The 27,787-nt window shown below is 42.2% G+C and overlaps 1 protein-coding gene across 7 annotated transcripts; it reads right to left on the bottom strand.

The window, feature by feature from the left end:
- Window positions 1-171: 171 nt before the first annotated feature.
- phldb2b (pleckstrin homology-like domain, family B, member 2b) lies at window positions 172-27,774 on the bottom strand. Of its 7 annotated transcripts, XM_057012494.1 has the most exons (25): window positions 27,543-27,754; window positions 24,385-24,430; window positions 23,220-23,343; window positions 22,663-22,761; window positions 22,344-22,427; window positions 17,465-17,584; window positions 15,092-15,276; window positions 13,414-14,598; window positions 10,669-11,046; window positions 10,021-10,179; window positions 9,750-9,887; window positions 8,641-8,769; window positions 7,730-7,885; window positions 7,500-7,610; window positions 7,346-7,420; window positions 6,648-6,791; window positions 6,354-6,542; window positions 5,493-5,636; window positions 5,239-5,338; window positions 4,325-4,475; window positions 2,687-2,777; window positions 2,355-2,501; window positions 1,968-2,187; window positions 1,779-1,864; window positions 172-1,705 (listed from the first exon to the last, which is right to left on the bottom strand). In XM_057012494.1, exons 5-25 carry the CDS (start codon window positions 22,366-22,368, stop codon window positions 1,565-1,567), a joined length of 4,074 nt encoding a protein of 1,357 aa, XP_056868474.1. In that variant the 5' UTR covers window positions 22,369-22,427; window positions 22,663-22,761; window positions 23,220-23,343; window positions 24,385-24,430; window positions 27,543-27,754; the 3' UTR covers window positions 172-1,564. The 7 variants fall into 7 exon arrangements, with proteins under 7 accessions (XP_056868474.1, XP_056868471.1, XP_056868473.1 ...); XM_057012491.1 differs by lacking the exon at window positions 24,385-24,430 and having other exon boundaries at window positions 27,543-27,774; XM_057012493.1 differs by lacking the exons at window positions 6,354-6,542; window positions 24,385-24,430 and having other exon boundaries at window positions 27,543-27,774.
- Between the last annotated feature and the right edge of the window lie 13 nt (window positions 27,775-27,787).

Here is a 27,787-nt window from a genome sequence, read left to right as displayed (position 1 = left end):
TCAATTTGATGCAATGTTCCAGTCTTCAACAATATTGTCAGTTATGTCTCTGTTAGAAAACATTTCCTCATCAACTTCACATCATATTCAAGTTGACAGACAAGTTTTGTTTGACTGGGCAAGTACAGTTTGCAATTATAAATCTCACATGAACTGATATCATGAAGTAAATGAAGGTAACTAAAGCAATATAGTTTATTTTTGTGGATGCATACTGAATTGTCTCAAAACAGTACATAATGATGTCATTTAAGAACGTAACAATAGAAGATACATGTATTGGTATAAATACAGTATAATCACCATAAAATTTTATTTTAAAAAATGCTGAAGGAAGCTTCCAATGTAACAGCCCTTGTAACTGGTAGACGATAATTGCTTCCAATGTAAAATGATGTCATCGTCCTGACCAGATAATTAAAAGCAAAAAGGCCACCGAAACATTTTACAACACATACTTGTGTACTTTGGTCAACAGAACCCAAAAAAGAATAATGTCAGGATTTAAGATAACAAAGGCACCGATCGGTGGATTTTTACATGTTAAAAGAAACGTGCATCAAGGAGCTTGAAAGGTTAAGGACAGATTTAGTGGTGATAAAACAATGTAATAAAGGTGTTTGGGCAAAGCAGCACAATAGTAAGTCACAACTGATGACTAAAAGGGAGCAAAGGTACCGCTGAGATGCAATTATTAGAAATTGATTAAGTATTACAAAATGTTTTCACACAAAATGTTATAAAATGGAGACAATTGTGTCAATCTTATAAAAAACCTATAAACCCATAAAAAACTAGACTAGAGCCTTAAAGCAAAATGTACAATATTGTTGCTACTTTATTTTTTTCAGCTCACTTTTTTAAAAGTAGGTTTATGTGTTTTAATATGTATATTTATAATTGTTTCAAGCTTCATTTTATCCTATGGACTCACTACTGTAAACCCAGGTTAACAATATAGAAATAATAGTTAATGATTACATCTGCAACAACAACCTTCAGGAGTGTTTAAGTGCACCCAAGTTTTAACGTGTACATAAAAACAGTGCGGCCTCAACTGAAAGTAAGTTTGTTCTAAACTTACAAAACAGGCACTTCTGCGGCCCCAGACTTACACAGTTATATGATTTAAAGAGAACTGTCCATCATCAAAACCTGAGAATATCACAGTTATAACAGTTTAAAATTGAGAGTATAAAAACAATACATCAAAATATATTTGTTCAACGTTCAACTGAACGAGCATGCATTATTATTCATGAACGCCAGCTATTGAGGAAAAACAGCCCATAACTTACTTGTTTATGGCACTTTTTCTTGTAGCCCAGAAAGGTGGAAATGCCCATTCTATTAGCATCAGTGCTAGACCGGTGCTGATGTTGACAATACTTTATGATTGATCGTATACGCTGCGGATCTGGCACCAGAGCTGAGTGAAATGATGCACATTTATCACATAACTCAAGGCTGCTGTCTTAGATTAATACAATTTCTACTGTACTGCAGTCTATTGATTCAAAAAGGTCAAAAATATATTAATGAGCTGAAAACTGCCACCTATTTCCTACACCATGAACTGGGTGTAGCCCTCAGCACCAGTAACAATCACGTCCATCCAGATCCTCATGGCTTCAGGAGAGGGAGCGACCATATAATAAACTCTGTCGTGAGTCTTTACGCTGAAGGTGAGAGAGGGATTTGGGCTCTGGACCAGAGACAGGAAGAAAACAGTGAGACTGGGCATGTTTTAAAGACAGAACAGAAATGTTAAAACCCACCTTATGTGCGTTTTTTAAGTGATCGTAATAGACTTCTTCAATAGCTTGGAAGTAAATTACTCCTTTCAGCTTGACTTCGTGTTTATCTGCCAGATGTAGAGTAGGACATTTAAACGCAAATCAAAGTTCCATTTTTAAAAGATATGGTGCATCGAAACACACCTACAAGTGCACCGCTGTGCAATTTACCTGCATAGTAGGAGAGTGTGCGGCGGTTGCGGTCAAAAACGAACCACCGTTTCTTCCAGGTCTTGATCTTTCCTCCCATTTTGACCAAGTAGCCACGGCAGGTCTTCTCAGAGATGGACAGATGGTAACACGTGTCTGCGCTGTGGCCCGCCGACTCAATGTGAGCCCGCAGGTCAAAGTCGTCCTTCCGGATGGGCAGGTACCGGGTCAGCGGCCGGGACTGGAAATAAAAATCATACAGGAAGACAGAAAAGATAAGAACCAGCACATATCTTCAGGAAGAGCATTTTGCCATGTTGAAAATATGAAATAAAAAAATAAAAAACAGGTTAATTTGAAAGCCAAAGAATAAATGTTCCATCCGGGTATTTATGTAACTTTTCTCACCTGTGCCCTTTGTTTTTCTCGCAGTTTCACCTCACGCTCGATAAGCTTTTGCCTCCGGTTCGTCTCTTCCTGAAGCCTCTTCTCCAATTCCTCCCGTCTTTTTCTCTCCTCCTCCAGGGCCTGCTTTCGCATGTCCATCTCTCGTTCCTGAACAAGCAGGAGAAATTGAGTGGGTTTTTTCCTACTACTTGGCTATTAAAGCTACAGCTTTAAGTCCATTAGATCTAAAAACAATGGCACTAATCTCAATGAGACGTAAAAAAGAAAAGCTTCATTTCTATTGTTTTATTAGGAAATGAACAGAAGAAAGCAACGCGTATTCTTGGAGTGACCTTATGCTCAAGCAGGCTTCTTTTCTCGGCCTGAGCTTCTCTCAGCAGGCGCTCCATTTCCTCCAGCTTGGCCATGTTGGCAGTGCTGGCACTGTAGCACACAAACACACAACAATCACCAAAAGATAATATAAACTGGGATGGAGCTAAATCACTACCTCATGTATTGGAGCGGCTGCAAAGTTAATCAATCCCAGCTGCTGAGATTAGCAGCAAGCGTGAAGTTGGATCCATTTTTCTTACCCCAGTGAAACTATTTTCAGACAATATGTGTTGGTCAGTGTTGTTGTAAGGCGACTGAAGAGATGCTAACGTATTCCATTACATTGAATTTTTCAGACCTCCACATTTAGCAGATATGAGCTTAGTCTTCAGATAAACATTCCCGGGAAGGAAGCTTCCTCTCCTGAGGTTCCTTCTGTTTATGTGTGCGGAAATGCATTTGGAAGGAGAAGCAATCTAAGCATCTCCTTTTCCTGACTGAAAGATATCCCAATTTAAGGTCCCCCAGACTGCAGATGGTCTGCAGATGAAATGCGTTCCCCAGTACCACTACAGTCGGTAAATGTTTGTCATGGAAACTTTCTTAACTCTGAGGTAGAAACGCAGGAGAGACAAAAGAGGGATTTAACCCTATAGTGCCTGATGTTTTTTTTTTTTTTAAATCGATGGAAAAGAAATCAAGACAGAATTGTGAAACGATCACGTCTTCCTCTTGTTCTCAGCTTGTCAAACTGAAATTTACTAGCTACACAAAATGATCAGACTATCATTCAGTCACATGACTGACAGACTGGCGGAAAAGTCAGTGAAGTCGGCAAGCTGTTGATTTGGTTTTAACAGTTTGTTTCTTCGAGCCTGGTTTAAGAGTCACCCTTTCATCCCAGCGCCATTCTCTTACCTCCATCCAGGAGAGGAAACTGCACTCATAGTAATTATAGACTGGCTCATCGCAAATCTATTCAAATCTGTAACTTTTACTCCTCCTGCATCTTGAGAAAACACAAGGCATCATTGGCAAGATGAATAATAAAACCGCTTTCAAGCAGCATGGATCCATGTTCCAACACAGAGCCAGTAAATTCCAGGTGAAACATTATGAAGCAACGTGTTCCAGAAAAAAAGCCGCGCTACTTTTGGATGATGCAAAAATGCATCTGCAGAGCAGAGACTCTACCATTTCGAGAAACAAGGAGAGGGGACAGAGGGAACCACTGCAAAAAAGGGGGGAAAGAAAAGTAAGAACACATGTTTTCAGTGCATACCGTAATAGGGGGACCCCAAATATACCTCCTATTTGCCCAGTTCTTTGGAACCGGGGGGTTGAAGCACACGCATTATTCCGTAACCTGACCCACAGAACTGAAATGAAGCATCTTAACTCATACAGCACACACTTCCTACAGACTTTATGTCCCAAGAAAGGACCAGGAAAGGCGGGATACATGTGCTACACACTTCTCACTTTCCCAGTTTATGCTAAACCTGCAACACACCACTGAAACGCTGCAGTGTACACACACCTAGATATTATATCATATATTATACAAGGTGATGTGTATTAGGATGTGATGGAATCTACAGTAGTGATTCAATATCTCGAATCAGAGTGAGTTGCTCGGTCAGCAAATGCCTCACCTGGAAACATTATCTGGTGAACACGCAGAGATGCTGGTTTCAATGGAGTCGGTGCTGTCCACACTCATGGTGTCGAAGGCCTGGTTGTCACGGAATCCGAAGGCATCAAGGTAGACGTTGGTCTGGGATGCTGCTCGAGAGGCAGGCTGACCTGGAAATATAAAAACCCAGAAAGAGAAAGGAGTTGCAGCGGAAACCAAGGTCGATCTGCGTTGCATACCTGTCGGAATCATTCCATCTGGGACAGCAGGTGGATTCAAATTTGGCTCAATAAGTGCCGCCACTATAGATTTTTATGGGTTCCGGTGAGCAAATGATGGCCCTCTTAAACACTACGAGCTTCTGCTTCTAAAATATATTTAGTAGGTCCAAAGATGTTGTCAGAAGTAGCAAGAGAATTGTCGACAACATTAGAGTTCAGAGGCTGAAGAGAGAGATGAAGAGTTGATACCATCTGCCTCATGCTGCAGACCCGCCCATCCGATGGGCCACAAACACGACGCCCATGGGAGCAGAAACACACTCAAACAGTGAAGACATTCCATTGTCTTAAAATACTAAACCCATATATGATGCAGCCTAGGGGGGAAAAAGAATAAAAACTATGTGTAATAAATCCTTCTTTATCTTTTAGGAGCTTTAAATCTACATTAAACCACAGGAGCAAGAACTTTGGTTCAGGAGGGGCTCTATTGAAGGGAAATGGCTGGTTAATGTGTCGAAAGAAAGCTCTCCCGTTTCCAACATACTAACAATGCCACGAACAACTGATTTCAAACTGCTGACACACAAACTTCCATCTTAATCCTTGCAAAGACGCTCGGTCCATCTTTTATCCACTCTTCCTTCTCAAATCATGGAGCCAGAGATGGCTTTATTTTAGGTCACAGTGCACGTGGGGAGGTGTCATGTACCTTTATGTAGACGTCGAGATTCGGCTTCCTTGCTGGATAAAGAGAGCATCCTGGGGAGAATGCTGCCACAACTGGTGCTTTGTACCAAGGGTGGGTGGGACTGGGAATGTGCAGAAATGAGCAGAAGCAGAATGGAATTTCAATACAAAAGAGCCCCACTTGCATCCTAAGTATGCGATATGATGAACACAGTGAAGTAAAAAAGCTAGCTAAGCAACCACTGCTGTCATCTGTGCGTACGAGAGTTTATGCACCTTGTTTTGAAAGTTGCGACCCAGAGTTGCACAGGAGAACTGGGGGTTCATGGCGGGTGTGGGTTTCTTCCTGGGTAATGTATCGCTCAGATGGGAGCCGCCTTCCTTGTCAGACCTTCTCCTCTCTTCCAGTGAGCGGAAATGCTATTCAAGTAGACACAAAACCACATAGAAGAAGAGTTTACATGCTTATCTGGACTTTCACAATTTCAATATTAACAACTTAATGAAAGATTATACAGAAACAGCAAAGGGTAGGCAGTTCTTTATATATTTTGAACAAGGCGCAATTCTACAAGGCTGATAAAGGATTAAGGATTTTACATTGTTTATACAACAGTTAATTCCGACCAAGTCATGTGACTGGGAAAGAGACAGTCCACAAGTGCTGGCACGGAGGACAACAGTGTTGGGACTGTTTACAGACAATATGACACCCATTCACATGGCAGCAGGTCAATTCCCTCCCTCCTCTTCCTCCATTTACCCAGCTGCCCCCACCCCGACACAGACTCTGGAGCCAACCAGTCTGACTGTCTGACTATCTTCCATGATGCTGTGAGACACATTCAAGGGCAGCTGCTTTAATGGTCTTTCTACCAAAGTGATAAAATTTCCAAAATCCTATCCTACTCAATGACCAATTGATGGTCAATCGTATCAATGATTTCAAAAGAATGAAAAGCTAATTTTGCGTTATCTTCTAAGCTCATCATAAAAAGGTTAAAAACATTTAAAAAACCATCAGACTGAGACTTTGAACTGTGTTGGTTGATGAAATTCACATACAAAGACAAATGCATAGCTGCTATTAAACTGGATACATGCAAGCGCGCGCGCGCACACACTCACACACGTTACCTGCCTGGGTCGGTGACAGCGTTTTTTTACAGGAAGTGGAGGCGGGGGAGAGTCAGGGAGAGGAGAGGGGTCTCGGTATGAGACCATGTTTTCTGGCCAGTGTACAGAGACCATTTTAGCTGAGGGGCGAGGATTCAGAATAGAAAAGGAAGAAGGGGAGCAAGAGGCAGGTGAAGAGGAATGACAGAGCTTTGCAAAGAAGAAAATAGAATACAGTGTCAGAAAATAGTGTAAAGAAGGATGAAAACGGAGCAGCACACCACACAGCAGTTCCCTTCAAAGCACAACACACACCTCATACTTCAGGGACTTGGAGCTGTCGCTGGTGTTTATCTCAGACTCAGGGGAAGCATTGGCCAAGGTGGGCTTAGTGACGGGCTTAGGGTCCCCCCCAAGCTGTGAGTAAAGCTCATTGATTTCACTGACTGTGACATAACCCTGGAAAGCATCGTGGAGAAAAGGACCACAGGAAATGGGTGAAGCACAGCAAGAAATGAGTCAGCCGTTTTCAGATTTGGTGGCAAACCCAAGAATTAGTCGTTAAAATGTTGCAGGATATTGTGATTTTTAGCAGATTTGAACTTCAAAAAGCCATAAAGTGCATGAAAATACACAGTGCTTTTATTAACACAGGTATAATATATAAAACAATATAAATGTGGACAAAATTAATGAATTATTTCTCTTGGCATGCAAGACACAAAAGAAAGTTGCAGAGGAAACAGGAAACTAGCTCAGGAAGATTATCATTTAAAAAAGAGGAAACCTGTAACTAAATCAAGAAAACAGTACCTCAGCATTGCTCTGGAAAAAATGGAGGACAGAAGGGAAGAGAGGATGCAGACATTGACAGAAGGGGCTATTATGACAGTCTTGGTGTCACACCAGTCACTGCTAAAGGTGCCTCTATCCTGGCCTGCATGGGAGGGAAGCCTGACCTTCGTAAATGAGAAGGGTCAAGCCCTCGAGCGGGTGAAAGGCATCGAACCTACCTCCCTCAGGCAGAAGCCCCGGCCACCAGTGAGGTCAAAATATTTTCTTTCCAGTGTTGCTAGTTTCTCCTTTTCCTAATCGATGAAATGAAAAACAAGATTGGCAAATTCCTAGAAGCATTTTTCTGAAGCAGAAGCGGAATTTTCATTATACCCTCTGCAGCATTTCCTCAAGATTGCTCCTCTCTTTTAAGAAGCTTTCCTTCTCGCGCTGAGCTTGCTGAGTGATCTGGGTGGCCTGCTTCTTGAGAGTGGCTAGTCGTTCCTGTAAGTATTTTAAAAACATATTCAACACACAGTGGAACAGAAAAAATGACAAGGTGATAACGTTGTGTGTTCACTCTTTTTTAAATGTCATGTTCCTACAGACAACAGGGAACTGGCCTTGCGATTAACGGAGCTGCGCTGGTAGTCTGCCATCTCACGGAGGAGCTGCTGTGTGTGTGTCTCCTTCTCCTCATCCTGTCTGCTCTCACGCTCCAACTGTTGAAACTCCAGGTCCTCGAAACGCTTGGTCTCCATCTCCAGCACCTCACAGTCCTAAACAGAAACACAGTTAAAACACAACACGCAGCTAAACAGACAGGACATATGAATATACACTGGTCAAATAACCCCATTTCCTTTGCATTTAACATGGAAAATATGACTCACAACCCCACTGTCAAGTTCACAACTAGTCGGTCATGCAAACTTCTGGAGGAGCATTTCCAAGGTTTGAAGAAGCATGCAAACATGACGCACAACACGAGCGATCTCCCAAAAGACAGAACAGAACAGATCTGCAAAGAAACCACACAAACCCATGCACTTGAAGAAGGCTCCCCTGGATTGGTGCATGTGATCGTCTGCTAGAACGAGTCATTGTACCCCCATCTCAGCCAGCATCCGCGCTGCTCACGTCTAGCCCCCCCCAACCCCGTGACGTTCATCAGACCCTTTACAGGACAACCACACCCTGGTACCAACACAAAGAGTTAATGGAAAGACTGAGACGGCTGCATAACTGAAACGTGGACGTGCAGCAAACAGCATGTTAGCTTGAGGAGAAATGGTGGAAATGGTTCCATGCGAGCCAAGTGTGCAAGCATCACACATGTAGTGACGAACAGCAGTCCACAAATACCATTTCTGTGTCACCATAACTCAATATTCACGCCACATCTGCTAATCTACTGAACTTCTTGGTTCCTACTAACAGCATACATGCACGGCACCTCAATTTTACATCGTCAATCATATGTACGGTATGTTCATATGGATGCCTGTGTGTGTGTGTGAGTGTGTGTACTGACCCTGGCCAGCTGCTCCTGCAGGGGCTCCTTGGTGGCCTCAGGGCAGCTGTCCAGCTGGGAGCGCTGCTCAACAACAATGTGAGCCAACCTCTCTACTCTCTCCCTTTCTGCTTGCAGCAACTCACTCGCCTGGCGTACACACATGTGCAGGCACACAGACGGACACACACACACACAGATACACATACATGCATGCCCACAACAAACATGTATGTACACATTTATTCATGTGTACATACAGAGAAATGATTGTACACACATACATACACATCCACACACACACAAACACACACACACAGGACAGAGAGAGGATGGCAGAGTTAGTGGGACTGGGGAGCCACAGTTAGTCGCTATGGCAACCAGACATGGGAGATCAGCCTACAAGGATGGAGTGTAATAGAAGCTTGAGAAAAACAAAGGTTAGAGAAAGAACCTTATTAGAACTGAAGCAATGGAGGGGGTGTGACCTTGATTAGTTTTACTTCTGCTCCGTTGTGGTTTAGAGGGCAATGACTGAGAATGAATGTGAGTAGATTTATAAACGCCACAGTATCAGCGAGCACGCGTCTCTAACCTGTGTGGGCACTTCGCCTCACCTTTCCTTCCACAGACTGAATCTTCAATGCGAGACCAACCTACCATCAACAAGTCAGGATTGTCTTGATGGCATCTGGTTAATGTTCCTATACAATTACTGTGGCTCAAGAAACAGTAGCCAGGCCCCATAAAACTGCACAAATACAAAAGCTAAGTTAAATACAAAAACCACTGTCCATAAAGACACATCCTCACCCACCCCCTCTGTCCTCCTTGGGGGGGTGTAAGAGGGCAGTGTTAACAGATATATATTTGGACCAGTGACAGCATGAGAGGATTAACGCCACCAACTAGTCACATGATCCCCTACATTTATGAGAATATTTTCAAAGCCCCTGCACAACTGCTCTTTTGGAAGGAACCAAACGTTGCCATCAACCCCTGTGCTCAGCATACCTGAGCATATTATTTCCAGACGTTTTCATGACTCTTCTCGTATCTAAACCAGCGCTTCTCCACACAAACATCCCATTTCTGCTCCCCTCCACAGTAAAGTGGAGTTGGCTATTTACCTTTTCCTTTTCTTGCTGGGACTTTGTCTCTAGATCTGTCATCTTATCGTGCACGGCTTCCATAGCATCCTTTTCCTGCTGAAGACCAGCTACTTCTGAGTCCATTTCAGCCTCCACCAGAGCCTGCTCAACCTCCACCTTGGATGAGTAAGATATTATATCAAAACATGTAAAGTACTCTATAACAATGCAAGATCTTCACCGAGTAGATGTGTTCGCCTAACAGGAAATGGATGAAGTAAGTAATATTCTTTTAAACATCAATCTTTACCTCTCGGGCAGATTCCTCCATTTGGTTGTCTAACTCTTTGATTTTTTGCTGCAGCTCCTCAATGTTGTTCAGCACCTGGATCCTCTCTTCTTCTATGCTCCTCACTTCTTCTGAAGGCCTAATGTCCCGGCCATGGAGTAGCGCAGCATCATGAAGAGTCTGAAAGAGCGTCATTCACAACTTGTTCTGGCTTGTTGCAGACAAAGTGTGCACATGCAGGGGGGGCAGGGGACAAACACCAGCTGTCACTTTCAAAAAGTAACACCAAGCTTACGATAATTTAATAAATGGGCTGTAAATATCTCGTGTGGCGTCTGTGGTAAGGATGTGTCATGTTGATAGTTTGCAAGTATCAGGCAGAAAGATCCTGCTTGTGTTTCCCAGAACCAGAAGGGAGCATAAACACATCTCACGATAAGCCAATGCTACGCGGCAACAGCCCCGCACTCTTAATAAGCCACAATATATTGCATTAACCGTTCACGGTGCTAAAGAAAAGTCAAAATTAATGATTCGCAGATCTCAAAAGTCAGTCATAGTTCTATTATTTAAAAAAGGATTGAGTTTATAAGAAGTAGTTTCAGAGTATGTGTGAAATGTTGTCATATTTATTCTGAATGATTCTTGACTCAAGGGTGGTTTTTGTACCTCGTGGGGCCTCTGCGTACGTGGAGAGGGTGAAGGGGCAAAATTTCGCAAAGTAACAGCAGGTGATTCTGCCCGACTGTCTGGGTGGCCGCTGCTGCGCCTGCATCGAACCTGCAGGTCATCATAATAACCATTCTCTGATCCTTGGGACGCTCGGTGCCGCCTCTCTGTGGTTCCATTGACAGTCAGAGAGTCTGAGAAGACGGACAGCCCATCATCGTCACTGTCGTCGGTCACTTGCAGCTTCTGCAGCTCCTGGTTGATCTTCCGCAGATCAGCCACGGCTGAAGTGGAGTTGGTGACTGTGGCACCCACATCGACCTCAGCCCGGCCCAGTTCTGAGCAGAGAGACAAGATGGTTTCCAGCCGCTGGCGCTCCTGAGACACACACACACACACACGCACAGACACACACACACTAAAAGTAAAACATGTGCAAATATGGAGGCATTCAGGATGTTGTTTTTGTACTCCAGGCTTGAATTTAAGCAGCAGAATTTAAGCCATTTTCTTAAAAGAATGCAATCAAATAAGATTTTAAAGAAATTAACCATTGATCAGTTCCTCGTCAATTAAAATAAATGCAATCATTCAAGAAAAGAAAAACCAAGTTTCCTGTACAAACGTTACCTGGAAAAACATCTCAGACATCACTCCCCCTAATTTAATCGTCCTTGTTGTGTAGTCCAAAATGCTCTCAGTGCCATTTTATCTTGGATGCCAAACAGAATAATTTATTTAATTGATCATTTGTAGATCCCAAAAGCAGGAATGCTGCATCCAACAGCGTCCAAAAGACAGAACACAAACATAGCAACTACACATGTTGGGCTACAGAAGCTCCAGCGGTAACGTCCAAGAAGGGAAAAGAATGTGAGCCATACTGCAAGCCTACGTAATAACAGCCTGGGCTGAGACAGGAGGTGGGAAGAAAAGTCAACCAGACAGAATGGAAAGGGAGTGAGAGAGAAAGAAGAGAGGGAGACGGGTTAATGACAAGGTGAACAGCTGTCAACTGTGTCTGTGACAGCAAAAGTACAAGACATGTTACATGTTCAAGAATGTGTCCAAATACTCCAAACACAGGAAACTGAGTTAGGCAGATAAAAAATAGGTTCAATCTGTTGAAAACAGGGAGATGTCATCCAGCTAAGGCATTCTATTACAGACATCATACACAAACAGGTATAAAGGCCTCACTTAGAGAATGAACCAATGCACACTCGTGTCAGTTTGTCGCCTTGTTCTGTTCTAACAAGCCTCTTTGAAACCTTCCCAACTATAACTAACCATATAATGAAAAAAGCATATTCTATTCTAGAGGGAGAGAGTGTAGATCCAAATGAAGGGAGGCCTTTTAAAGTACACTTTGGCTATAACCTAAACCTTGTGATATTAATTAGTGGGGGGAAAAAAAATCCACATCGCTGCAATGTAGGTCTCCCTACTGCCAGTAGGGGGCAGATTTGGTCAGGGCAAATGTTTTCTTGGCTTTCTGTGTAAATTCTCAGTCATCCAGGTCATTGTATCCAAGGTAGTTTTCTCTGTCAACTGGACTGGGTTTCTTCTCTTGAAGACGTTTCGCCTTCTATCCAGACGTTTCGCCTTCTATCCAGAAGGCTTCTTCACTTCTGAAGAACTCAGTGAGCTAATACTCCCCCTTCACTTCTGAAGAAGCCTTCTGGATAGAAGGCGAAACGTCTGGATAGAAGGCGAAACGTCTTCAAGAGAAGAAACCCAGTCCAGTTGACAGAGAAAACTACCTTGGTTTTCTTGGCTTAAATTTATAGCATTACAATAGTTGAATAAAACTATTTATTTCAACTATTCATGTTAAAAATATTTCGAAGTACAATTTAGAAACAAAAACAGTAAAAATATATATTTATTTCATTAAACTGTCTTTTTAAAGACTGTTAAATCACTGTTTAGCTACTATTGGTAAAGCAGGTTGTAAGACAAACTATATTGAAAGCAGCATTGCTGGGGTTAAATAAATATTTCATGGACACACAGTTCTTATCAAATGGTTATGGCAGATCTGAAGTCTTCTATTTGCAAATGTTCTTCCAGAAAAGCCACGCTCAAAATCTGCAGTGAGGTTTAGGGGGACAGTCTGTCCAGCTTTCCGAAAAATATTCTCATGGTGACATGATCTGTTTATTTTCCAGAATTCAACTATGTAAAGGGGGATATGATGACTGACCTGTGAAAGTTTTAGTCCACTTGTCATTATATGCTGAAAATGTGTGTTTTTCCACCTGCTACGCTGCGACGCTGCCCTTTAATAGCCTTGCTTTCTCTCGACCGCATCTGACTGATGTGTTTTGTGGCTCGTCAGTGGTGCAAACCACAGTGGGTGGACCTCCACAAGCCCGCACACAATCCAAATGCAGGTTTAAGAATAGTTCACTTTGCTTGGCTAACCGCTGGATGCTTTGGAAACCACACTATGCATGTGTAGGAGTTCGTCACTCAATCCATCATTTGCAAGTTAGTATTTGACTACAAATCAGAATCAACCTCTTAGTAAAAAACAAACTTTTCATTTCCGTTCACTTTTAGCAATTGTAACAATTTAAAAGCCTTTATGTCTCAACAACCCATCACTGCAAATTATACAGATAATGTTAGAAGTCTTCTGTATCCCAGGATAAACAATGTTATTTACCCCTAAAGTGACATTTAAACCAACAGCTGAGGGAAAATCAATGTTAAAACTGACTCTTGCCAAATAGAACTCACCAGTCTCTCTACTTCTTGCTCACGGAGTCTTTCTTCTTTTTGCCGTTGGTGATAGTCTGTTAGTTCCTCCTTTCCACTCAGTGAGCTAATACTCCCCCTTCTCTCCCTAAGCCCCACAGGTGGGGTCATTCCCGCCTTTCCAAATGACTGCCTTCTCTCACCCAACCCTACTGCAGGTCCATGTCCTGTCCTCTCTGTTAGTTCCAGCCCCAGAGCACCATTGAGCTCTGCTCCTCTCTTCTCCCTGTCCCCTAAATATAACTCCATTTCTGAGGAAAGCCCTTGGCAGTTCAGCTGGTCCAACTCTGAAGGGCTAGAACTTGTGGAGTGGACAGAAGTACTGGAGGTCAGACTAAGTTTTTTAGCCACACGGGGAGACGAAGAGCCCCCTGATCTGGATGAGATGGTCACATCAGGGGGGGATGATGTGGGAGTCACTGGGAGACCAGTGGAAGATAAGTTCTTTGGACTGGAAAGGCAGATGGACACGACACCTTCTCCCTGAGTTGAAGGCTGATTCTGGTTCCTGCTGGAACTACCTGTGTTGTGGTTAAAGTTGGGGCCTTCATCTTGATAATTATTGTTGTAAAAGTCTTTGTTAAATCTGTAACCTCCAACAACATCAGACCGCCGTGGAGGCAGAGTCGACAACGCTGTGTCGCCATTGTTGTTTTCACGAGGAGCTGGAGATGTGCAGAGGCGTGGCAGGGAGCGACTATGACATCCTCCTATCATGCCACTCAGCGAACCTGCAGAGTATTTTCTGGTACGACTGGCGGCCGGCTCATGGTTTCCACTCCGACGGCCAAGACGGGGGCTCGACGGCATGCTGGCTGCACCTCCTGCTGATGGAGTATGTGCTGCTGAGGAGGACGGAAGAGGGACGACCAAGCTGTTGCCACCATCGACGGAAATGGAGGAGCCTCCGGCATTATACATGGACAATAACGTAGTGGAGCCCGAGGTGTGCAGTCGGCGACTGTCACTAGCAAAGTTGTCCTGGTTGCGACCAGTGGAGGTGCGGTAGGTCAGAGAGGAGGAAGGATCAGATCTTCGTCCAGGGGACAGAGATGACGCAGGTTTCAAAGCCATCGGTGGACGGTCTGAGCTACAGAAACGCCTCGGCTGTTCCTGATAGGCTGATGAGGATGTGGCAGGGCTGGCCGTCGGTGTTGTTGGGGGGGACTGAGATTAAGATGAAAAAGGGAGGCAAATATTTAATGCATGCACATTTGGCTAATAATATAATCATTTGATAAAAATCGATATATTATTGACATATATTGATACATATAATGAGAATAATAACAACAAAAAACAAAAAATGATCAATCAATAGAAGCTTTAGCCAGTTCGATAAGAAAATGGAACTTGAACAATGCAATTATCAATCCAGTGAGACTTCAAGAAAACCTCTTCCAGCTTGACAAGTGAATGACTATTACAACTTTTCAAAAGCACCTGCACAATTATAGAAAAGCTTAAAAATCAGGAAGTTCTTAACACATTTCCTGAATGTACCAAGGAATCAACCCTGCTAACCAATGTTTGGACTTTGTGTTTGGACAATGTTTGGAGAATTTCAACTGTTAAGGACACAAACTATTCCGGCTAACTGCGCAGACAGCAAGCTGTGTTTAATCAATGCCACAGAAAGCAGAGTAAAGACATGGCCGACCTGCGTCACACTGAAGTAGGACGGGTTGCCATTGCCGTTAGCTCTGAGGCTGTTCTCTAGAGCAATCTTCTTGCGTTGCAGGGTGTCCATCAAATCTCGGAGTTCGGAGGCTGATCTCATGCCTCGAGCACTGCTGGTCCCACCCACCACTGAATGGCTGTAATCACTGCTAAATTTCTGGTAATCTGTGGAAAGATAAAGGAAAGAAAATATGTAAATACAGACATAAACACTTAAGTAACGACTATACCTGGGACAAACCTTGGTCTTATTTTTCATTCAAACAAAAAGGAAAGGCTGCACTGCCTGAATTTCACTCAACACATCACCCTCTCCACACGACACCTTGCTTACATCCCCAACTTTTTCTCCACTAAACTTGACATACGAAGGTATCAGGTTAAAATCTTCACATTTACAATCAGCTGTCTCTCACAATGGACATGACATCCCCACCACAGCACATGAACCAGGACACCAACCATCTTAGTTCACTTAAAGAACCCTCCATCTCTTCCTTCCCACTACTGAAACCTGGATCCATGCTTTCATCACATCCAGACTGGCCTCCCTTCCAAACTCCCCAATAAACTCCCCAAAATCCTCCTCCTCTCTCGCAAAGCTTTCCTTATAACAGGGCTCCCCAAATCTGGGGACAAGTACCAAACCTGGGGTGACCAGGCCTTTTCAACCCCTCCAAGCTTTTCATCTGTAACCACACATAAACATGTTGTTAGAGAAAATATATCAAGAGCTATGTCAAGGTAATGACACAATTAGTTAAAATTGGCATTCGCAGCTTTACAGTACTTGTAAAGTGTTGGTGCTTTAGCAACAGCCTTGAGGGATGGGGGGGTGCGGGGTACTGGAGGATCACTCTTCAGCAACTGTGTGTGTGTGTGTGTGCGTGTGTGTGCGTGTGTGTCCTCAGCTGATAGAGTGTGTGTCTCGATGGTCCCTTATCTCTTTTGAGCCCTTGATAATGCTGCCAGCCCTTCTGTGTGGGGGCTACATAGCAGTGTCATGCATTCCATCTGGCAGAGAGGAGGAAGTATGCACCTGAATTTAAAGCTATGAGTAGAACAAATCTTTGGCAGAACAACCCCCCCCCCCACACACACACACACACACACAGTGAATGCAAACACAACCTCAGACAAAGCCATCCATTATATCAAAGACAAACTTTTTTTTTCTTGAGTTGAGTCAGCTGTTGGAAAATGAAAAAGACCAAAAAAATGTACTGCAAGACCCTCAAGAGGCTCCCCGCCCTTCTGTAAGCTTTTATTTAGCCTTTTCAGCAGTGTGGGGAGCCTCGCAAACCCCAAATTAGTCAGTTTTACTTACGTCCTACTGAAAACAGCAAATGAGCCCGACAATCTATTTTTACTTAGCAAATTATTGCTGATGTACACTAGAAGTGAGACGTGCAATATTCTACAAAGGACTCCAATGTACAGTCTTCCTTATCCTCAAAAGCACTGAGACAGGATAACCCAGAGTTTTTAATGTGTCTGTGGGTTTATGTGGAAAAGAAGGTGCTATAATGTACAAGCCAAGACCACCCAGTGTTTAAGTGCTACACATCCCAACACAGAAAAAAATCCTTCCGATGACTGAGAAAAGAACGTCGGCCATCCAAAAATGTGGCCTCAAAAATACACCAGTAAAATATTCAATAACTATGAAGAGCAGCTAAGGTGAATATGAGCACGTGTGAGGAAAAAACCTTAAATGGTTGAGAGAAACAGGGCATAAAATTTTAGGCATCTTAAGATCTCTCACACACATACACACACACTCACGCACAAACACACTTGTGTCCATACATGGGCAGATTTATACTGCAGCCCTGGTCACCTCTTGACTATTCTTCTCTATGCCTTGCTTTTTCCTGTAGCTTTATGTTTCTCTTTCAGTTTTCAGGGTGCAGATTTTCTTTTCTGCTGTACAGTGTGTGTGTGGAGGGGCAAAGAGTCCACAGATTATGGCACTAACACACAGGAATCAATCACTGAAGCGTCAAGAGAATCCAGCTGTACCAGGAGGCAACAGATGATAAAAGCATTTCATGTGCTTTACGTTTAAGCTTCAGCATGTGTGTAACAGTGAGAGCATATGTTTGTAAAAGACATCTGAAAAGACAGAAAGCAATATTAGCTTATGCTCTCCATACCTCACACACCTCTGTAGTGGTAACATCCTAACTTTAGAATGGAAAGAGCAATTTTCATGATGTTTAATCAGGATAAGACAAAGAGAAAAAAAGTAGATTGAAGGGGGGAGGTGAACACAAGAACAAGGGCATTAAAGAAGAACAAAGGAATGGGTTCAAGTCTCCTTCAAAGGTTGGGGAAGAGGTTTACACTCTACCTGTGTTATAAGCCAAAGCAGACACGGGACTCTTTGGTGGAAGCATGCTCTTCATTCTGCTGGCCTCCTCGGGGTGGTTGAAGCGGAAGAAATAGGACTTTCCGAGACACAGCGAATAACCTGGGAACAAACAGATAATAACAAGAAATTATAGACTAGGTAGCTTTAAATGTGTGTGAACTGTGCATGTTTATTCACAGCCAGACACACTGGCATGATGCCAGATTAGTGCTGACGGCTGCCTTTACTCTGGCTATCAATTAAGCTGAAAGGGCCAGGTATTAAACAAGATGTCAGGGTCACAACCCCTGTAATACACACACTCAGCCACAGCTGTCCAAATATCTCAGAGGGGAAGGAAGAGAGGGACAGTTCTCCTGTTGACATATGCAACGTCTAATGCAGAACGAGAAGAGAAAACACCAGCCTGATGCACGTAGAACCCTAAGAGTGGACGGAGGATGGGAAAAGTGGTTATTGGATCCCAGGGAGACATTTCAGACAAATATCATAGCAAACCAGCTCCGTTAGTTCCTTCAGATTCCTGCGACTTGAGGTCAGACACAACCGCTGAGGCAAGAGCGAGAGCAAATGGAAGAGTCTGAATGGAAAAAAAGTCACGACTTCACTTTCATTCCTATCTCTTCTTTTCTCACCACTTCAAGTTTATGTGAATCACAAAATTATACATAAATCTAAGCATATTGGTGATGTGTAAATAAGATAAAAGATATGATACCCATCTAGGGAATTCCTTAAAATGTCCAAAGAGTGTTTCTTTTCTCAAGAGTGAGAATTTTGTGCTGTACTAGTGGAACTAACCTATAAAAACAGTTTAAAAAACCCATGCTGAGTCTACCCAGCCGGACTGAGCTCCTTTTTGAACGATTTGTTTCTACACTCATGAGTGATGTATGTCTAGGTCATCCATATAGTACATGTGTATACAGTAACTGTGTGTGTCAATATGCTATCCAATAGTTCCGTGTAATTGCTCACAGCTCAAAATCTGGCACAAGGCACACATCAACAGCAGTGAGCTCTTGTAAAAATCTAATTTCCTACCCTCAACGGCCTCACCATATGCTGCCTTTAAAATAGACGCTGTGTCAACCTAATTTGTTTGCAACCCACCAGTGTAAGCAACAGAAAACCCTGGCTCATCCTCTCATCCTCCCTCTCTCTAACACAACATAAATACACAACATAACGTGTGCATGGAACTGTGTGTTCTAAGACACCAAAATCCTCCTTCCATAGCAAAGCATATTAGCCATTGCAACAAAGCCAGACCCTTCCCTTACCTAACCCTTCCTCTTAAAAAACCTCATAAAAAACAACAAACATCAATATACAGTATATCCTACGGTACATTCATGGGATCATTTAAAAGTCTACAAAGTCAGACCTCAGAGTCTTTGAGGACACAGATGTCGTGAGAATTATCACATCTGGAGCTAATTTTTTAAGTGTAGATCTGAGTGAACATGCTTACCACAATGTTATAAGAGCAGAAACGCAATGCTGTTAGGTAAAAATAAATGAAAGAAGATGAAAAATAAAGCAATTTGGGCAAAAAATTCATTTAGTCTTTATAAATTGGCCTCCAAAGCCACAATTTAGCCCTCTCTGAGTACAGAGGTTAAACAGTTAGGTCCTAAAAAAAACAGCTTGATCCTTCAGAGCTATTCTCTTTCTGTCTTTCTCTTTGTGTCTCTGAAACATATTAAAATGGTTCTAGGCTAAAGGAATCGTCTCTGTCTTTCATCTCAACTGATATCCCCAAAGCATTAGCCATCCTTCTATCACATCGTGACTAGAATGTGGATTAAAAACACGGCTGCCTTTAAAATTGATGACAAAGTAAGCTTTTCTTATTCGTCTGTTTTGTTAAGTACAACTTTAACACAAAAAATGTGCTAGACCCAGAGAAAAGGTCGACTTGCAGACACAATAGTGTTGAGAACAAGGAGACAGGATTTGTTTTCAGGTGTCAGGTATCCTAACCACCGGCCTATCCTCATCGCCACGGGCTACTTCTTTTTGTCACATGTGCAGGTACCAGCCTGTGAATGTATCAGCTAATGCATGACTCTGAGGCGCCGAGGTCATTTACATGTCAATGGTGCAGACATCAAGCTTTCCCTCACATCTGGCTCTTCATATTGAGGAGCAGTGATTGTCACCTGCTCCCCTGCTGAGCAATAAGAGACCAAGACAGGACAGCCTCCTGTTCAAATCCTTAAAGTACGCATGGATCAGCTCAGTGGATCGACCCTGGAGCAAAGATCTGGTGCCCAGTGATCACTGACAGATGCAATCTCACATATGTTCTGTCTTCTCCTTCAGCCAATCACAAAGGTCTCTGCTTATCAAAGAAAAATCAATAACGTCAGCTGGACACGACTACAATGAAGATTTAAGGGCCTCCTCTGAAGTCCTTAATGGACTCAATTACTGCACTAACAGAAAAACATCATTAAAAAGTGTGTTCTTAAAGGAAAGTTGGTAACCTGAGTAACTTTTGCATCAGATAGATAGATAGAGAGAGAGAGAGAAGAGAGAGAGAGAGAGAGAGAGGAGAGAGAGAGAGAGAGAGAGAGAGAGAGAGAGAGAGAGAGAGAGATGCTTTTGCTAGATGCAAAGTAGAAAAGATCGTAACTAACCTTTGGAGTCCGGCCCAGTTTGCCCCCTTATGCCTAACAACCATCAGTGTATGTTGGGGCAGATAAGCGAGGGCAGGTATGTGTGCAGCTGCCCTGTGCGTGTTGATGTGGCCTCTCCTCCAGAGCAGAGACTCCACCACGTCTTCCCTCCGTGAGGCAGAAAAGTTGCGTGATTTACCATCCACAAGTCAGCGTCCAGGACTGTACTATCTCACGGAACAAAGGGGGGTGGTGAACTCACAGTTACCGATTTAAAAAAAAAAGTACAATCCATACCGACATATGGATCCCCACCGATATGTAAAGAGTATTTACAAACAAATATAAAAAAAGAATAAAAGCTGTGACTGAAATCATCTAGAGACGCACATCAAGTGATGAGTTAGAATTCGGTACCCCCATTTGCAGTTGGTAAATCTTTTAGGCACTGAGGTATTTGTGACACGCCCCTCAGGTTTCCTTTGTCTGCAAACCATATATTTCTATTCTATTTGGACTTTCCTTTAAAATGCCCCACTCCCAACTATTTGATCGCAAAGTGTGCACGAAAACTGTGCAAAAAAAAATTTTAAGCTGTTTTTTTTTTGTGTTTTTTTATTTTTATTTTGTACTACTTATTGTCCGAGTTTATTTATAAAGTTATTGGCCTTCTCAGGAAGTTTCGACGTCTTGATGACCCGCATAACTAATTTTGAGGCAAATACTATGTCATGTAAAGATTGCAGATTACCTTAAAAAATGTAAATGTTACTTTAAAAAAGTCTCAGGGGTACTCTTTCAAGGTAACCACTGTTGGGTCATCTGCAAATATTTAACACATTGATCTTGGGTATGGGAGACAGAAAGCAGGGTTTAGTCAAATAAATAGTGGGAAAACATGTAGCCTAATCGTTTGTGTTTAATCCCAAATGGCTCTAAGTTAATGTGAATATATACATGCAAAGTTTGACAGCAATTATTTTGCAAGCAGTAGACCTTCAATGTGTGCCTATGCTACTCTGTCTCTGATTGTGAGTTCTTTGGTTCAGAATAAAGATCATATTATTTACAGAACAAAAAGTCTGAATTCAAGGTCAATCTGAGAAACCGTACCCATTCCCTCTTAAACACAGATAATCATCTCCATATAATGTGTTTAGTTATTAAGCTGACCTGAAAGTTCTGCCGCCCCCCCCCCCCCCCCCTTTTTTCCTTTTGACTTTAACCTCTTTTGTCTCTTTTTGTCCTTTTCTTCACCCCAGCACGTCATTCCCCTTATCTGTAGTTACAACAAGTGTTGTCAATATTTGGACCAGCAAGACGCTGAGGCAAGAAAAACAGGCCTGTCAATATTTAACATTAAATGACCAGAGCACATGAGAAAAAGGAGAAAAGCACATACAGAAAGGATGAACAGACAGAGCTGGCACGAACCATTTGGAGCGGGGGAGGAGTGTTTGAAAACAGTGGAAATAGTTACAGAAGGAAAAGTCATGAGACGGGGAGAACTTTGCAGTAAAAGACAGAGGAAAGATGAAGGAAAAAGATCTCGATATCTCAAGAGATATTAGAGAGCTGACACAGCCGTGTCAGAGGGGTGAACTCAAGGACAAGAAACATCTGAGCTTTTTTGCCATCCACTGCAACAAATTGTGATGAGTACAGAATTATCTCGAGCTGCTGGAAGTTGTGACTCATCTGAACTTCACACTTCCAAACCTCAATGATACGCCTGCATCAGATCCATCCAAACAGAACCATGTGGTGGTGTGCTGATCAACACAAGCTTGTACTTCTATGGAAAATTTGCCAAACACAAAAGTACTCTACAGCCCTTTGTCATGCGTAGCTCCATTTTAACCCAAACGACTGAACCACACAATGAAACTTTACTAAACCACAAGCCAACAGTGCTCTCATTCTTTCATTCACACTTGAACATATAAACAGAAGTCAAAGATTCTATATAACCCTGATCAATACAAAATTCGGTAGTGTAATTCACAAATGTGAATTACATTTGTAAAATGAAAATAGCATCAAACAATAGTTTTTGTACTTCATTTAAAGACAGTCGAAAACCACAAGTCTAACAAAGACCTACCTATCTACCCGAGCCAGAAGCTGAAGTAAAAGGACTCAAAGGGCAATGAAAGAGACATAAACTGCAGATATGAGAGTGTTTATTTCGTTAGGGTCACACTTATGAAGGCGGTATGAGTGATGGGCCTCACCTTGTGTGAGTGGTGTGGGCACCATGACGTGTGCTCCATCCAGACTGCAGAGGTGACCACATGGATCCAGAGTCACCACCCCTCCTGTTTTATATGCAAAAGATTCATACCTTCACACAGATCAGCTCTAATCTGGATATAATTGTCCTGCTTCTTCATTTATCTGATGTTTTCTTGTTGAATACCAAAGGTCTATATTCACTATCAAATGTTATCATTCTTAATCAAAGAGAACAAGTGTCAGGATACATAAAATGACTGTCTTAATTTAGAGGACAAAATTATCAGTCCATCTTGAAAGGAGAGAAGTGACATGGACCTTCATTGATGATGAGACAGTGTTCTGCCTCGATGCCTGGGCCCTGGACAATGATATCCTGAGGGACTGGAGCAGTGTCCGTTCCTATGCGCGTCACCCCTGAAAATATAATTAAAAAATGCAAAAACCAACAAATGAATAATTCAAACTATATTTGACAAAGAGATTTTTGTAATGAATCATCAGGCACAAAAATGGTGCTCATTTGCTATATTTTACTCAACACATCCATGTTATTAAAAAAATGGCTTGGATTTACTTCTCCTGAGTTCATATAGTCCATCTGTGGTAATTACTGCCTAAGATAATCAGCGCATTCTCTGTGTTCACAATATCGCAAAACCACAGCGTATCGACTTTATGTGGGTGTTGTTTGGGTTGAACACATTGTTGCCCTCATATAAGGTTGACTAAGCCATAATTTACACCCCACTAACAATAAATAACAGTCACTCGGGACATGCACCAGTGATTTGTGGAAATATATGTAGTTAGCCTGAAGAACTAAAAGGGGAACTGTGTGTTCTTTACTGAACTGTGTGTTCTTTACTGTTTACCTTCTTTTAATGGCAGCACAGTGATTGCTATGCTAAGCCTCCCGCTGCCCAGGCTCACAAGATGGGGCTTAGCTGTTTGGACCTTCACTCCCTTCCCGGTGTCAATCAAATCCAGAGGTGGAGCCTGCAAGCATCCGTCAGGGTGGAAACACTCACTCTCAAAAAGTAATTTTCAGAACAGTTACTGCCATCATTTCTCTTAATTTCATCTCAGGAGGAGAGGTGTCATCAGACTCTGACTGGAAGATCATCTCAGAGTCCTGCAGTTATTAACAGCATGCCTTAAAACGCCTGATTTTAGTAGATTACATTTCCTTTTGTGTATATATGTAAAGTGTAAGGTATATATTATGTGTAAGATATGACTGTTACTTATTTGTGAGATTGCTCACTGCAGTATAATATATCCTATCATATCTCTTTAGAAGAGCTAAAGTACATAAGGACGATGAGACATTCCTGTGACACTTATCAAATATAAGAAGTCGGTTTGTGATGATTCTAACACATTCATTTCTTGAAATTGGGACAAAAGAGAATAAACATGTTCTCTTATGGGTGTAATAGACATATTTGCCTCTAGAGTCCACTAGTGAGATTTCGCTGTGGAAACTCTCTAATCAAAAAGGTGGATTCCAAGAGAAAATTCATGATTAGCCTGGCAGGAAAAGAAAAAACGGAGGCTAAAACTGTGAAGCAGAATAAAAACACAGAGGCAGATCAAAAGAAAACTAGAACCAAAAGCTCCTAAAAGATGTTAGACCTCACAAACCCTGCAGCACCCTTCAATTCACTCCAGGTAAAAGGAGTTGGGAATTTATTGCTCATGCATTTATAGAGTTGAGTGCACACTCACCATTGATTAAACAAAATAATTCTCACCAAAAGAAGATTACAGTGTCAATAAATCATTTCCTTTTTTGTTTTCTACATTCTGTCATCTTCCTGTCTGTCTCCTCGTTCTCTTAATTTACCCTCATGATCCTCTAATACTGTAATAACAATGCTCTCTGTTTCTATTTCCTGTCATTACTTCCCCTTATCTATAGATTTCTCTTTGTAATGCCTGTCATTATTTCTTGCCTCTGATCACCAGGAAGTCTAAATTATTGGCAGCGCTTTAAAGTCAGCGCTTTCTTTGTGTTTGTGTTGCCCCTGAACTTACTTCCTCTTTTGCTTTGACACCCCCGAATGTCTTCAAACCAACTTTTCTGAAGACAGACGAGAAATAAATTCAAACACCAGGAGGATAGGAGCCCCCACATTCCACTGATTTTTGTCATTGCCATCGTAGACACACCAAACCTTTAGTAAATGATGGCAACATCAGAGTAGCTTCCCAGACAGGCAGCAACCAGGACCCCAATCACAACAGTGAATATAGCTCAAAAAAGGAATCTTTAAATGCAGAAAATTTGGTATTTATTGACTCTATTCTCTTAAATCTATCCTCAGCGTCATTCTGTTACCCCTTTCCCCCACTGCCCTCTTTCATCAGGTGAGTCAGGGCAGGTCAAGACAAGTTGTTGCCATTGCTGTGCTCAAACTGAGCTTGTTTGTAGCTGTCGGATTTCCAGAGTTCAGGTCTGTTATCCTGAAGTTTGATCTGTGGACATCAAAACAGATGCTATCAGAACCTGCTTAATCTGGAGTATTCAGGTGCCTTTGGGACGGTCAATGTAGGTAACGTTGAATTAAAAGAGATTTTTGGATTTTTAAGATAATGTAATTAGTTCTTACTGATATGAGCAGCAATTTTTTGTTACAATACAATGGCTCAATTGTACATAAGAACATTTAGCACCGACTCATGGGAGTGAATAAGAGCAAAGCATGAATAATAATGGCAAGGGTGAGATCAGATTGACGCAAGAGATCATGAATTTAATATCTCAATGACAAGGATGACGGTAAAAATGGGAACATAGCAGTCTTGCTGTGATTCCATCTGTGGAACAGCTGAGGCTCAGAAGACGAGGATGCAGAGAGAAGGAGACTGGGATGGAAGGGTAGAGAACTCATAAAGCTCCAAGACCACATCCTGCACTGTCGTCCTACCTTCTCCTGTCTTTTTCTTTTATTTATTCTGTCCTCTCGGCTCTGTGTTGAGGCTCTTCCCATCTGTTTTGTGTCTGCCTGTTTACCTTCAGCATTGCTGCTACTGTCGGCATCTTAATAACCTGAGCTCTGGACACTTTTGTTGGCAAGTTCATGGATTTGTTAGCTGCAAATCTTCCCAAATTTCCCACTTTTAGGCTAAATTCAAACACAGATGATGCATAGATACAGAGGATACACTGAACCGAGATAAAAGAAACACATAAAATTGCCTGGGCTCTTGTGGAAAATGTGAGATAAAAACACCACCTGAGTCCCCTGGGGTCACAAGCACTTGGTTTCTCCTGTTGTTCAATAAGTGTCTTGGCCCGTTATTTTGTCTAGCTGGTCCCTCCCTGTCGTCTCTTTCTTCATCCCTTTATCTCTCCTCATATCCCCTCCCCTTACATTCCAGATTTACCCTTTCCCCCCACCTGACAAAGCCACCATTGTACCACAGATGCTGTTTAATATGGAGAGTCTCTCTGTCTCCCTCTACAGAGCAACTCATCGGCAAAAATGGGGTCATCTTTTGCTAAGCTTTGCCTCACTTCATATTTTCTGTGCGATAATCTTTGTTCTAAACAATCAACATGGAATCTATATGTGATTTTCCATCCACAGCTACATTACATCCCAACACAAACTCTTCTGTCATATAAACTTACTTTAATCTCTGCCTCTTGTCCAGGAAGTGTGTGTTTTGGTGAAAACCTTGTAAGATTATTAACTCAACTTGACTTTGGAGCCTTTGATCAATCACAACAAACATCCACTGGCATTGTTTTCCCAACCTGAACTCTTTCAGGCTCCTATTTGCATCTGCAGAAATGAAGCTGCTTTTGCTGCAGGTGAATCAAAAATGTTTTTTTCTTAACACATTTATATTGGGAAATTGTCCTGTTCATTCCACTGCCATATGCAGGGGATCAAGTCCCTGGAGGGTTGTATATGAAGGAGAGCTGTAGAGGGGCAGACATCACCGTAGTCACACATTGCAGCTTAAAGTCTCCAAGATGGACAGATAGGAAAAAAAGGACAAAGGTCAAAAGAGCTCGCTGAACTACACCACGATAACTAGTGAATACTATAAACCATACACATCTATTCTGACAACATGGAGGCGTTTTATTGTACTTGTGTACCAAGATAACTGTACAGCACAATATTTTATGATTTAGCTTACATCTTTATGAACTATACATGTTTAAATCTCTAGATTAGTGTATAGAACCCCAGTCATCCTCATGTAATGCTTCATATGCTACTTGTACATTTCATGGATCAAGGTCTTCCAATTCTGCACTAAGACTGTGATGTGAGCTGCTGCAAAGGATTTGAAATATGAGGGAGATTTTCCAGCCCTGGCAGTGGCTGGCCTCCTTCTGTTAGACCTTCCAGCTAACACATACCTGATAAACACACAAGGAAGCCTGCAGAGGAAATGGGTTAAAATGAAGGTTGGTCCAAGGAAAACATGTTGGCAATGTTGATAGACTGGTGTCCTTCCATATGGCCACATTGAAGGCCACAGACAGCGAGAACGTACTTCACTGCACAATCTTGGTTTGGGGGGAGCAAACCTCCAAATGGACAAGTTATTTGGTTTGGTTGTGGGTTCTAGAAGTGTCTACAGAGGAAGCAGGAAAAGCACATCCTGTCTGAGCTGATAGCTGAGCTAGCTTACTTGGTAAATTAAGCTGAGACTGCTTCCTCCTCCAACATTCGACACACACACTTTTACAGTATGTCACTATTATGATGTCTGTGTTGCTGCAGGGAAACCACATCCACAGTCTCCAGGTGTGTTCTCCAGCTCTTTTTTTGTTAATCTATACACGGAGAGTGTCAAGGGTGCAAGTAAACATTACAGGTGACCATATGACCAACAATTTCACCAAATGAACACTTTAATATATAAGATTCGAGTATGTAGGTCATGTGACACACTGACAGATGCTGTCACATTTTAGAGCACTGGGCTGATGTCACATGCATACCTGATTATTTTTTTTATCCCTAAAATCAGGCCTTCAAAGTGCACTTATAGGTACATAGAGCCACAAACAAGATTGAGCATGAAATATTTGTTGTTATAAAGTGTTAAAGTGTCTCCTATAGAAATGAACACCTCCCAAGCTGTTAAAACATTTAAATTCATCCAGGAACAACCTGAAATCATAAAAGTAATTTCTTGGACTTTTCAGCAAATATTTATGTTCTTACCACTGCTGCGAGGGGACCGGAGACTTCTGTCATCCTGCAAAAAAGGATGCAATGGCGATGCCGCTAGAAAAGTTTTAAATCTATTCCTTTTTAAATGTATAGATATTTTTTCTGTCACTGCTCCGACAGTTTTCATTCCCCCAGTGAAGGCCAGCCTCAGACACACGCCCGCACTCCTTTCAAACACACACAATCGCAAAGAGGTGGAAGAATGTGCCAACAGCTGGAAGAGAAGCAAGGGGAGG

The sequence above is a fragment of the Takifugu flavidus genome, chromosome 17 (assembly GCF_003711565.1).
Source record: "Takifugu flavidus isolate HTHZ2018 chromosome 17, ASM371156v2, whole genome shotgun sequence".
Taxonomy (NCBI): domain Eukaryota; kingdom Metazoa; phylum Chordata; class Actinopteri; order Tetraodontiformes; family Tetraodontidae; genus Takifugu; species Takifugu flavidus.
Note: the sequence above shows the minus strand (reverse complement) of the source record. Positions and strands in the feature narration are given on the sequence as shown.